At 39.8% G+C, this 13,343-nt stretch overlaps 1 protein-coding gene across 3 annotated transcripts in view; it reads left to right on the forward strand.

Moving 5' to 3' along the window:
- The first annotated feature begins 336 nt into the window (after positions 1 to 336).
- LOC118231668 (E3 ubiquitin-protein transferase MAEA) overlaps positions 337 to 13,343 on the forward strand; it is a 62,837-nt gene continuing 49,830 nt past the window's right edge. For 2 of the 3 annotated variants that reach the window (XM_035425719.1, XM_035425721.1), the window contains exon 1: positions 337 to 453. In XM_035425719.1, the coding sequence (XP_035281610.1) occupies positions 379 to 453 (75 nt within the window). In that variant the 5' untranslated portion in view covers positions 337 to 378. Of the gene's footprint in view, positions 454 to 10,680; positions 10,702 to 13,343 lie in introns of those variants that run through there. The other variant, XM_035425720.1, reaches the window with a different exon arrangement.

Below are 13,343 nucleotides of genomic sequence, written 5' to 3' on the forward strand. Positions count from 1 at the left end.
AAATTTTCTTATATGGGGTTCCTGGGACAAAATCTCAAACCTTGACATTAAATATTTTTTATGATCGATATACAACATGGTTTAAAAAGAATATTATATACAGATTGTCTTCACAATCATTATAATAGTCAGAAAACATATATGGAAATATATTTAAACAAAATATATTTACATATATTGTTAAAATATATGTTAAAAATACATATACATATATTTATTTTCGGTATGGCTCTTGCCAGCTGTCCGCGCCCCTATTGTTAAACAAGCACTGCGTTAGATACACTCTCGTCGAAGTGAACCGTTTCGAAAGCCATTAACGTTACCCTTCTATGGAACTGAGTGTGTGCTCTTGACTTTTTTTTTTTTTTTTAACCCCAAATGAAGATGGCGGTGCAGGAATCAGCCGCTCAACTCTCGATGGCACTGAAGGTCCAAGAATATCCAACTCTAAAGGTGTGGTACATGTTTCCAAGCGATTGGAATGATCGATTAAGCAATCATGGTATATCGGTCAAATTACTGTATAAACGTTACCGACTGCACATCTTATAATGGTCGGCAAATGCTGTCTTCACAGTACGACACAACCAAAACGCTTACTTGCTAACGTAGCCCAGCTAACGTTGAATAGCTAGCGAAATAGAGATTAGTCCGCTTTATGTTTCAGCTGCATTGGCTATTTTGCTAGACTAACTTTGGACAAAGTGCTATTTCCCTCCAATTCATCACAGGTTTGTAAGCTTCAAGCTTGAGCTGTAACGTTCGCTAACAATGTTAATGGTGTGTTACACTATCTAGCTTCATACCTAGCTGGCTAACAGCAAGAGCTAGTTAAGTTACGGTATGGCTAGCGGTCCTGTGGCATCTGTAGCGTTCATTTTACAGCTATTGAGCATTAAGACGAGAATGTAACTAGTTCTAGCTAAATATAGCTTGCAAGCTAATTCCAAAATGTAATTTTTTTCCGTAGTGGGAAGAGAAAATATTTAGGTACCCTCTCTGTCTAAATGTATTACTTCAAACGTTAATGTTAGGTCTACCTACTTAGCTCGTCGTCTATGTAATAACATGCTGTTACAAGCGAGACTATCTAGATAGCTGGCGTTAGCTATTGAACTTTATTGAACTGACAGTTGACAGTTCAGCTAACTCGAGTGTATTCACCTCATCCTATATTTAGTGATCTGGGCAGCTTCTGTCGTGTGGACCTTTACTACTAAAACCGAACTTCGTGCGTTAACTTGCTAGCTCAACGGTGTACTGAAGTAACTAGCTATATGACAAGGCCTTGTTATTCTTTTTGGCAGCTAAACGAAAGGAGAAATAATAGATGCAGGGATGCAGCGCCGCCGTAGAATGCAAATGTAACTGGATGCTGGCTAGTTTGCAAGCTAAACACACTACTACTACTACTACTTTTCCAGTGTCAGCTAGCTAGATACCTAGCTAACTAGCTAGGCTAGTAAACAACCAGCTAGTTAAGGCTTTAGGTTGGTAGCTCGTTTCCCATTCAGGTCAGCAGAGTATATCGTATATTTATATTCTGCAGTGCTATGTTATGTAACACAGCTAGCTTGTTATTCTTAAAAAGACCATTCTAAACTTTGAGCACATAGCTAGCAAATTAAATTAATATCGTCCGCTTGTTCGAATGGAACTTTCAGTTAATGTAGCAGTTAGCTCCTCCTGGTCAATTTGCTAAATCGCATCGTTAGACATTTAATATTCTAAACATTATCGATTTCTTTTCAGGACTAATATAACGGGGTATTCAACATGAAAAAAAGAAGCTTTACGACGCTTAAGTTAGCTCCCAATTCGCAGCTCACGATTCCGAAATACCGGTACACCTTAAATGGGTTGCGTTATATGATTGGATGGTTTCGCGGTTTTCCTTACGAGTTTGCAAAAGCTATAATTTGCTTCTGAAAGTGAGATACGGCTCAAGAGAGAAATTGAGCAAAGGTCGTAATATGAAATTAGTTTTTATGCCTCAGCGACGGCGCAGTTGGGCTAGGATGTAAATCAGGACCCCTTCTCCCATGAACAAGTATCAAAAGTTTGAGACCTTTTGAATTTACTAAGAAATTCCAAATCAAATTTTCACATTTCTCACTTAGCCTGTACTGAATTACATAGAAGGTTTGAAGTGGGATAATTCAAAAACGCTACAGCAAAATTTCACAGTAATGGGGTAGAATGTAGATCCCTTCTATCATGAACAAGTATCAGAAGTTTGAGACCTTCTACATAACTGGAGATATTTATATTCAAAATGTTATTTTTTTTATATTAGCTTGTATTGGATAACATAGAATGTTTGAAGCGAGATTATTCAAAAACGCTACAGTAAAATTTCACAGAAATGGGGTAGGATGTAGATCAGGACCCGTTCTGCCACGAACAAGTGTCAGAAGTTTGAGACCTTTTAAATTTCAGCCTGCATTGGATTACATATTTGGGGTGGGATTATTTGAAAACGCTTCAGGAATATTTCACCCAAATCAGGTCAGTACTATTTCAGGACCCCTTCTGTCATAATTGAATGTCAAATTTTGAGACTTGTAAATTTTGAGGAGAAACGGCCATCTGATATGTGATATGGGGCGACATAGCTCAGGAGGTAAGACCGATTGTCCGGCAGTCGGAGGGTTGCCGGTTCAAACCCCGCCCTGGGCGTGTCGAAGTGTCCCTGAGCAAGACACCTAACCCCTAATTGCTCTGGTGAATGCGAGGCATCAATTGTAAAGCGCTTTGGATAAAAGCGCTATATAAATGCAGTCCATATGTCAATTTTTCAATAGGATTTTGTTACTGTATGTGTTTATATAGACAGTTTGGAGTTTTATTTGCATATGGTGTTGTGATATTTCATCCACATCATTTCAGATGTACATTACTTTCTGTTCTCTCATACACACGTGATGCAATGTTGAGAGTATTAGATTTATAGGAGAGGAGAAAACAAAATGCGTGACACTTGGGTATCGGATCTTTCCATTTTACAGTCTTAAAAGACGTGTGGAGTGAACGTAATATAATAAAAAAACTAGAAGAGTGCACTCAGTAGAGTGCAGATCTCCGCCAGGCGTGTTAGCTTTGCTGATGCAACAATAGAGGCTACACAATCAATGCAACCAGAAAAATGCCCTATTCGCACAGGACTAGTATTACTTGGGGACCTCTAGTAACTTGTAATAATTGTGGAGGTCGTCTGTGATCTTAATCCCATGCGAATCTGTCATGTCCGTAATTTGTAAAGTAAAAATTCCACCGCAAATTACCTACCATATTTCGCCAAACACAGAGGTCATGTGATAATATTAGTCCCGTGCGAATCGGCATCTCGGTGATTTGGGGTCGTATTTTACTGTTACGCAGAGCAGAGCCTTGACATTTTCAATCATATCCGGGGGGATAATGTCAGTAAATTCATAGACATATATACATAGACGCCGCATTGGCCTTTGGATTGTATGTCAACGTCGCTGCCATATTGGACCAGGCAAGACTGGCCTGAAAACAAATAGCCTACAAGTAAACGGGGGAGCTGCGGTTTCTCTGGATAAAAAGCACTGTAACATTTACATTTCTCAACCGATTTCAATTAGTCGTTTTTATATTCAATGGTTTATGATCTACGTGGAGTACAAAAAAAGTATTAGGCTATCTCCGGTTACTTAGAATCTCGATAGTTAGGCTATAATCGCTGCTAGACGCTCAAGACAGGAGTGTGTACATTAGGTTTACATGAACTGAATTACTTACGTGGTGGAAAATAATCCATTGTCATAAGGAATTGCCACAGTTAATTTTAACCTGGCAAGCTGGCTAGAAAGTAATAAATGCATTGCTATCTAACTTGAGTAGGACTGTAAGCACCTTGATTGTAAAGCTAGCTTTGCTTGTTACCTACCTAAACACTCCTCTCTTGAGCGTCCAGCAGTGATTATAGCCTAACTATCGAGATTCTAAGTAACTGGAGATAAAACTTTTTTTGTACTCCACGTAGATCATAAACGCTTGAATATAAAAATGACTCATTGAAATCGATTGAGAAATGTAAACGTTATAGTGATTTTTATCCAGAAAAACCGCAGCTCCCCCTTTTACTTCTATTTGTTTTCAGGCCAGTCTTGCCTGGTCCAATATGACGGCGACGTTGACATATCTCAGCAACAGGCCAAAGCAGTCAAGGCGGCGTCTAAATTCGAGTAAAATTCAGACTTCGCTTATCCCGTGGCAATGCGCTGCACGAAACACAGATGTGGGGGGAGTAATTTCTAAATCACATGAGGTCCCCAGGTAATACTAGTCCTGTGCGAATAGGGCTAAAAACAGTATTACAAGTTTTGACCATGTGCCACTGAAAATCCCAAAAACGCAGATTCAGTGAAGTAACGCTAAAGGTGGTGACATGTTAGCTAATTTCATTCATATCAGCCACGATGTGTTAGACAGAGCTAATGTTGACATTATAGTCTGGCACTTTCGTTTAAAATCTGGACAGGAACAATTCCAAAAGACCAGTGATGTAAAATATCAATTTAAATGTGAAAATGCCAACTAAATAATTGGCACAGATTTAAACATTAACGTACCCTGTTTGTTGGTGGACTATTTTGTTGGCATTTTAACGTTGAAATTGACATTTTATATCGCTGGTCTTTCATTCCAAACAGAAGCAGTTGTTCATCACTTGCCGCCCCTACTCCCCTGATCACTCCCCTGGTTAGAAGGAGTGAGGAGTTAGCACTCAATGTATTTGAATGGGCAATGATGGAAATAAATTCAAATAAAATACTTGTCGTTGACTGATTTGCAAAATATTCAAGAATTCAGGTCCTTGGCCTGCTGTCAGCATGCACAGCAAGTATTAGGCTGATCGGCCCAGTAGTATGCAAGATTAGCTGCGGACAGATACACAAATACGCTCGCGCGCACGCGCACACGCACACACACGCACACACGCGACCAAACACATAATCCCCTCCAGGCTCTCGCCTGGCGGAGATAATAATTACAAAAAACTAATTTCACATTACCACCTTTGTTCGGTTTCTCTCTTGAGTCGTATCTCACTTTTAGAAGCAAATCATAGCCTTTGCAAACACGTAAGGAAGACCATGAAACCATCCAGTCATATAACGCAACCGATTTAAGGTGAACCGGAATTTTCAAATTGGGAGCTGCGAATCGGGAGCCAACTTCAGCATCGTCAAAGCTTTACTGGTGTACAAAACCCTGGAGGCTAATGTTTGGACAGGTTTGGAACAGGTTTGGAACAAGCCAGGTGTAGGCGACCCATCATGGTTTAGAACAAATCGTGTTCTGGGTGAAAATAATTCTGCTCCCCAGATAATTGACATCAAAACGTGTGTTGCCTATTCCAGTTTTTCTTAATGTAAAAGGGAAAGTGACACATAATTCACATTTGTTACTTATACTATATTACACCACATGACAGATTTTTTCCAAAATAATGTAACATTTTGTTTTTGCGGTCAGAATTTTCAGTTGGCTTGGGAATTAAAAGAAAATTCACCTAATGGAAACAAATTGATTTGCACAGAGCTATGAGAATTTCAATAAGCCAGGATGCATTCTTGTGGTCTCCTTGTGACATTACCGGTCAGCCCACACTCTTGCATTTGAAGTGTTCATTGCGCAACAAGATAAAGATACAGGAGCATACCGTCAGATTTCTAAATCTAGAAATAAAAACAATTTCTGTTGATGTTACATAAGTCTCTGTAATTTCTAAACCCAAGTGCTGGAGGTCTGACATGGCCTGTCCGCTCTACATGGATGTTCACTTCAGATTTACTTCTGAGTGTCAGCTCACTAAACGGTTGCACTGCTGATTGGTTAAAATGTAAATGGAATGTTGTTTACACAATATACACTACATTTCCAAAAGTATGTGGACATCTGAACATCACACCCATGTGTACTTGTTGAGCATCTCATTCCAAAATCATGGGCGACAATATCGAGCTGGACCACCACTCGTGTGGGAAGGCTTTCCAGTAGATTTCGGACCATGGCTGCGAGGATTCCCTTCCATTCCACAAGAGAGTTAGTCAGGTTGAGCACTCATGTTGGCCGTTTCAGTTCATTCACAATCGTCATTCCAATTCATGCCGAAGGTGTTTAATGGGTGGAGGTCAGTAAAGTTCCTCCGCACCAAACTCAACATACCATTTCTTTATGGACCTTGCTTTGTGTATGGGGGCATGTCATGCTGAAACAGGAAATGGCCTTCCCCAAACTGTTGCCACAAAGTTCGCAGTGCACAGTTCTTAGGAATGTAATTTTATACTGTAGCATTAAAATGTCCCTTCACTGGAACTAATGGGCTTAGCCCAAACCACAAAAAACAGCCCCTATTATTCCTCCTCCACCAAACTTTACAGTTGGCATTATTCTGAGCAGTACAGTTGGCAATATGCATTCTGCCAAACCCAGACTCGTCAGTCAGTACTATTCGTCAGATAGTAAAGCGTGATTCTGAGCTATTATTGCTCCGATACATTTCCGCTTCACAACAACAGCATTTGCAATTGAGGCGGCTCTAACAGGGCAGAAATTTGACAAACTGACTTGTTGGAAAGGTGGCATCTATGACAGTGCCATTTTGAAAGTCACTGAGCTCTTCAGTACTCATTCTACTGCCAATATTTGTCAATGGGGATTGCACGGCTGTATGCTTGATTTTATGCACCTGTTAGTGATGGGCAGGGGTTAAATTGGGGGTGGACCTTTGGTAAATAAATAAATAATTTTGACCGACTGTTTTACAAATAACTATGACAATCCAGTCCATTTTTCATATGCTCCAGTCCATGTGTTCCCTCTAGCCAGTTACCCCAGTTGCTCAACCAATCAAAAAAAAAAAAACTCAGGAGGAACAGTCGTTTATATAGACAGGCACAGAAAGAAAAATATCGGTGATTGTCTTGATTGTTTGGAAGCGGACGCGGTAGGTAGCTAATTTCATTAACATTTTTTATCTATGCAACATTTTAAATCAGCAGGTTGCTGGTCAGCAGCTAAGCTAGGATTGAATATTTCCCACATACATAACGTTTTATTCAGTGGCGACTGGTGAGCTGAAAATTGGTGGGCCGCAAAACTTTTCTTTAAACTAATTATTGATCTCAACCTGTTTTCATTTATAATTTTTCCTTTATTATCAAGCGTGCCAATGATCGGACTAATCAAATGGCAAGTAGCCGAACACAGCGTCTTCATACCGTGTTAGGGGGATTAAATCATAAATTCAATTTATCCGTTAAAAATCCGTTTTAATCACTAAGTAGTCTACACTTAACAAACAAGATACACCAGTCTGTTATCTACCATGTTAGCTTTCAGAATAATCAGCAAAAACAAAACCTGCACTTCAATTTTGTTTACAATCTACGCATTGCAGATATTTGCCATGAATTCGAGTGCAGAGAAAGAAGTGCATGTATCCAAAAATAATGTTGATTAAAAATGTGCACAATTTCGTACTGCAAATGAAAATAATTGTAGGCTATACGGCCTAGGCTACTCGCTAAAACTGCCTATTTGGGGAGAGCTGGCTATATATGATAGTATTGCTATTGAGTAGCCTATTTTGTGGATGAATTGCATTGATACTCAAGGAAAATCAGGGGAAGATTCCGCCACTGCTTAGTGATTAAAACGGATTTTTCTAAATCGCATTTATCATTTAATATCCCTAACACAATGCGAAGAAGCTGTGTGTCCCTTTCCAATTGCTTAGTCAGATTGCTTGCACGCTTGTTAATCACTGAAAATGAATTAAAACAGTTTGAGATCAATGATTAGTTTAAAGGAAAGTTTTGTGCATAACCAATTTTCAGCTCACCAGTCGCCACTGGTTTTATTTTGTTTCAATTCGACAGTTTAGAGAAAGATTGATAAAAGAGGAAGAAAGGGAGGACAAAAGAGGAGGATGACTGATTATTTTCGTCGGTAAAGGAATTCTCAGCATTAATGACACTCAATAAACTTGAAATATTTTATGTAAAAGCCTGCATCAATAGTATACATTCTTTTTAAAACATTGTTTTCCTTAATTACAATTATGTGCACAATACATTAAAGATACAACTATTTTGAGCTGAGACATTCAATGGTTTGTACCTTTTTTCACCCACCTCTCACCGGATCTTTTTTCACCCACCTCCCAAATCCCAGTTTAACCCCTGGCGATGGGTCTGGCTTACATAGCCAAAACCACTAATTAGAAGGGGTGTCCACATACTTTTGGAAATGTAGTGTACATGATCTCCAAATGACCGATGACATGTAGTGGGCAGTATGAAAATGTTACGTTCAGGAACAAAAATAAAGAAATAAGAAATAAAGAAATAAAGAAAACATTTCAAAATCTAGCATATATATACTTATATATACTTACACACACACACACACACACACACACAAATATATATATATAGCCTATGTGTGTTTGTGTGTGTGTGTAAGTATATATAAGTATATATATGCTTTTGCCCCTTTATGTTTAAAATGTATGATTTGGTTTTACTGGGTCTTTTTGCTGCTGTGGTTGGGAGGATCACAACTGCCATTGTAAAGATGGAATATTAGGCAAATTTTCTGAAGTTCAGCATTGCTTGTGCTAGTGCAAGCACCAGAGATGGTATTCAAAGCCAGACAGTTGATTTGTGTTAAGTTAAGCTCTTTAAGATGCCTAGAGTAGTGACTGCATTACTTTAAGAGGGAGTGCTTGTTGATGAGAATTTCCTTTTCTCAAAAACATGGCTATGAGAGGACAGAATGCCACCAGGGGCTATGTGTCAGTTAGCGGTGCTAGAGATGACTGTTGAAAGTCTGTTGAAAAATATACAAGCTCAAGGGGAATGGATTTAATACTCAGAGCACTTCCTAAGTTCTGCTCACTGGGACAGGCATCTGAATTTGAATGCTGTTATGCACACTTACTATAAGGACAACCCATGTTTACAAAGTTGGTTCTCATGTAAACTTCTCCAAACACAGTGCATTATTTTCCTGCTTAACTTTAACAGTAGATTCAATTTCCTGTCACGCAGGTTACATGTCGCTGAAAGACGCTGTCACGTCAGTGTTGATCTGTCAAATTTGAATATGAGTTATGGCCAGATCACTGAGAGAAGAGAAGTATCTGTCTTATGCTGTGTAGGTGTCAATTATAATCTTTCAGAACTACACCAAGTGTTCTTTGGGACTGGTTCGCATTCAGTTGTTTCTGCCCCTGCTACTGGGCTGTTTTTGTCTCACTGGTGCGGTCAGACAGCTGTTCACATTCCTATGGTGGCTAAGAACATGAAAACACTACTGCATGCTTTGTGGATCCCCTCATAATTGGCACTTTCTCCGGCAGATGTGTCAGGCAGATGGTGGCGAGGACCCAAATTCCTGGAAACCCCCTCCCGCTCTGTCAATGCTGAGCTCTGGAATGAATGAGTTTACTCTGTAGTCAAAGCTTAGTTTTTTGGTTGAGTTGTTTTTACCGTTTTGTCCTCTCTGCTTTCCAATCTTGCATCAGGGTAAAATCATCTGGAGTGCAGACAATGGTGCTGTTGCCCTTCTACTGGCATCAGGAAAGCAGGAAGTGAGCGTCCGTAATGGTAGTGCAACAGGAATGCTGTTCGCATCAGCTCCAGCCTCACTCTGGGTATGGTCAAACGGGATGATATCCAGCAGCTTGAGTCTTTGCCAGTTGTTGCCCCTGTTTAGACCTACAGTATTAACGCTTGTATTGGTAAAAGTATGATATGGGAGCTGTCTTTTTGTCCTCAAAGCCGGTCATGGAGTCAGAGGCAGTTGAGGGACGGTACTGCTCAGAGGCATGTTTTCTCCACAGCAAAATGGCAAAGTATGGGAGTGGGGCATGGAACTTGCAGCAGTCGTGCAGTAACAGAACAGAGACCAAGACCAAAGCAGCTAACCCTTTACTTAACGGGGAATTTCACTTCATAACACTTCTGGGGTCATTTTCACACCTACCTGGGCGTTTGTGTGTACCCCGGACAGTTTTTAGGTTGCTTGCTTCAATATTTAGATATACCCGTGTAAGCAAACCCCCCCCCAATCCAATAGAAGACCATTCAACATCAAACTCCACGTTAGACTCATTGTAAACACATGTCCCTGCTTCTCATGACTGATATTGTCCTTCTAATGAATATGTCGCCCTTCATTTTTTGATTAGTTATTTCATTTTAAATGTCTAACGTTAGAAACACCTATTTTTTTAGCGCAAGTCCACATAGTAGTACAGTTTCCAGTTTTTTCTTCTTCTTCGATTTCGTTTTGCAGCAAAATCGAGAAGAAGCGAAGCAAAACATTCCGTTAACTTACTGTTGAAATCGAACAAACTAACGTCTGCTAGCTTTTGTTTGATGCGATATCGGTGTAATAATGAGGTGCATTGTACCCGGTTGTTATAATGCCCCTGTTAAACTTGCCTTGAAAGCACATTTTCATAGTTTTCTACGCGATGCAACTTTGTGCCAGACATGGCTGGATGTAATCAGACACCCCAACATAACAGCCGAGAAAGTTTGCAAACGAGGACTAAGGGTATGCAGCGACCACTTTGAAGCCACCGACTACCAAGGCGACCGTCTGAAGCCTGGAGCTGTACCCACCGTTTTCCCATCTTTGGTTGAACCACTCGAGGTAGGTACTGTTAGGATATTTTGCCCTTATTCGTGGAGTCAAATGCAGGACGGTGAAGAACACGCTGACATAGTTTCCTCAGAGGATTTGATGTTTAATTCAATGCGCAAGGGAGAGACAGACCCAGCACATTCGGGAGAGAATCTCTGCCGATCACGCTGTGTGGTGTCTGGATATACAGTTTGCAGTCATGCATATCAAAAGGTTCAGTTAAGTGGCGGGCCGGAGACAAATGGTCTTGTCCCTTCCTGGGGACCCTCGTAGCCATTTAGCATAGGAATGTGACATCCTTGCTGCAGACACTAGAGGTGTTATACTGAGACACACTACAGAGGGGCTAGACACAGAGGCATGCAAACTACAGACACAGGAATGGCAGAAACGGAAGCACAATACACTACATATAATATATATATATGTATACTAAATAAAACTGGGAACCTATCAGTACTAAGCGGGCTGGCTAACATTATTGTGTCTGCCAGTGATACATAGGATGTCTACGGTAACAGTTAGACAGCTTGCTGGCTGTTGTTATAGGGTTGCCACCATCCATTTATTTCGTCCTCAGACATTTTCGGTTTCGCTAACTAGTAGTAATACAACACTATTTCTACAACCAACCTAATGTTATTGTCTGCAGCAGGTACGCCCACATCAGAAGTCGCGCAATGATATGCATACTCACGTTTGACACTAAACTGCCTGGGTCTACTTCCTGCATTTGTAGAGGAAAGCAACAAAACAGCGTAAAATATTAACATAATGAAATAACTAATTGAAAAATGAAGGGCAACACATTCATTAGAAGGACAATATCAGTCATGAGAAGCAGGGACGTGTTTTTAAAATGAGTCTAACGTGGAGTTTGATGTTGAATAGGCTTCTATTAGATGGGGGGGGGGGTTGCTTACACGGGTATATCTAAATATCTAAATATTGAAGCAAGCAACCTAAAAACTGTGTGGGGTGCACACAAAAACCTGGGTAGGTGTGAAAATGACCCCAGAAGTGTTATAAAGTGAAATTCCCCTTTAATCTGTCCTGCCAGTGGTGCAAATTTAAGGATGTAATCTGAGCAGAAGGAATGTGCCACTGTCAATAAGGTAATGGAGTAGGGTTGTGACAGTCATGGAATGTTTGCTGCTGATCATCGTCACCCAAGGTAATCGAATCGATCGGCATAATCGTCTCGTCTTGGGGTGGGGGGGGGGGCGTTTCGTTCACGAAAGGTTGAATATAATTAACAACATAACTTTATTAACACTTATTTCTATAAACAACAAATATTTAACGTTTCCAAACTTTTTGAAACAAATAAAATATTTATTTTTACAGTGCTAAACATTCATTTAAACAGATTAAATTGCCTAAACATTCTTAGATATTAAGTAGGAAATGAAACAATAGGCCTATAGCATATTTAAGTAGTGACAGCGTTAATAAATCAAACGAAATAAAACTGATCGACATTGCCTGTTAAGAGAGATAAAAATGTGCTTTTAATTAGCGACAGTCGAATTAAATCAAATGAATTTATTTTGGTCAAACTGACTGACTTTTCGTTTACAAAAAGGCAGCATAAGTAGAATAGAATGAACCCTTTATTAACACTTATTTCTTTAAACAGAACAAAGATTTAACATTTCCAAACATTTTGGAATAAATGAAATAAGTAAAATGTTTATTTTTACAGTGCTAAACAAAGTAGGCTCTGTTAAAACGAAATAAAACAGACCGGCATTGCCTGTCTTTCTGCCTGCGACGGTTGAATTAATTTGGGTACGCTGTCGGTCAGAGCTTTCCATTTGTTATTGTCCCACTTATATTTCACCCCTCGGGCAAAATGCTTGGGCCACACTCAGCTGCCCCTGGCCAGATGTAGATGGTGTAGCAGCTTCGAATGTAAGTCCAAGTTGAGCAGATTTGCTTGAGTGGTGCGTTCTGAGGTGATTTCTCTGATTTGTTGTGCTAGATTGTTTTACGGGTATTGTTGTAGAGCAAATTCGGCATTGGTTTATTTGAATCGTCTGGTTTTCCATCTTCATTCGGTTTAAATCCAAAATGGGTCCAAACTGGCAACGTAACTTTGGTTTTGCCAACAAGCTCCATCTTGATTTTACCTCAAGTCTCTGTTCTTGTCAGTAAAATTGTGAGTGACAGGTCACGTGAATTCACTGGATGAGATGATTTCATTCCATCAATCAGAGCGCTTTGTTGCTGCAACTATCAGAAATGTTAGGGACTTCGGTTTAGTCAAACCATGTGAAATATTTCTTGATAAGAGTTATATATTATATTAACGTAATTAAAACAGTAATACTAATATATTATTATTATTATTATTATTATTATTATTATTAGTAGTAGTAGTCTAGTAGTAGTAGTAGCCTAGTTGTTGTTTTTATTGGGGGTCCAAGCAGCGAAGCTGGTGGAACCCTGTTGTATCTGTTGGGATTATTAGGGGTCCAAGCAGCGAAGCTGGTGGTACCCTATTGTATCTGTCAGGATTATTAGGGGTCGAAGCAGCGAAGCTGGTGGAACTCTATTGTATCTGTTAGGATTATTATTATTAGGGGTCCAAGCAGCGAAGCTGGTGGAACCCTATTGTATCTGTTAGGATTATTAGGGGTCCAAGCAGC

This window comes from Anguilla anguilla, chromosome 7 (genome assembly GCF_013347855.1).
Source record: "Anguilla anguilla isolate fAngAng1 chromosome 7, fAngAng1.pri, whole genome shotgun sequence".
Classification (NCBI taxonomy): domain Eukaryota; kingdom Metazoa; phylum Chordata; class Actinopteri; order Anguilliformes; family Anguillidae; genus Anguilla; species Anguilla anguilla.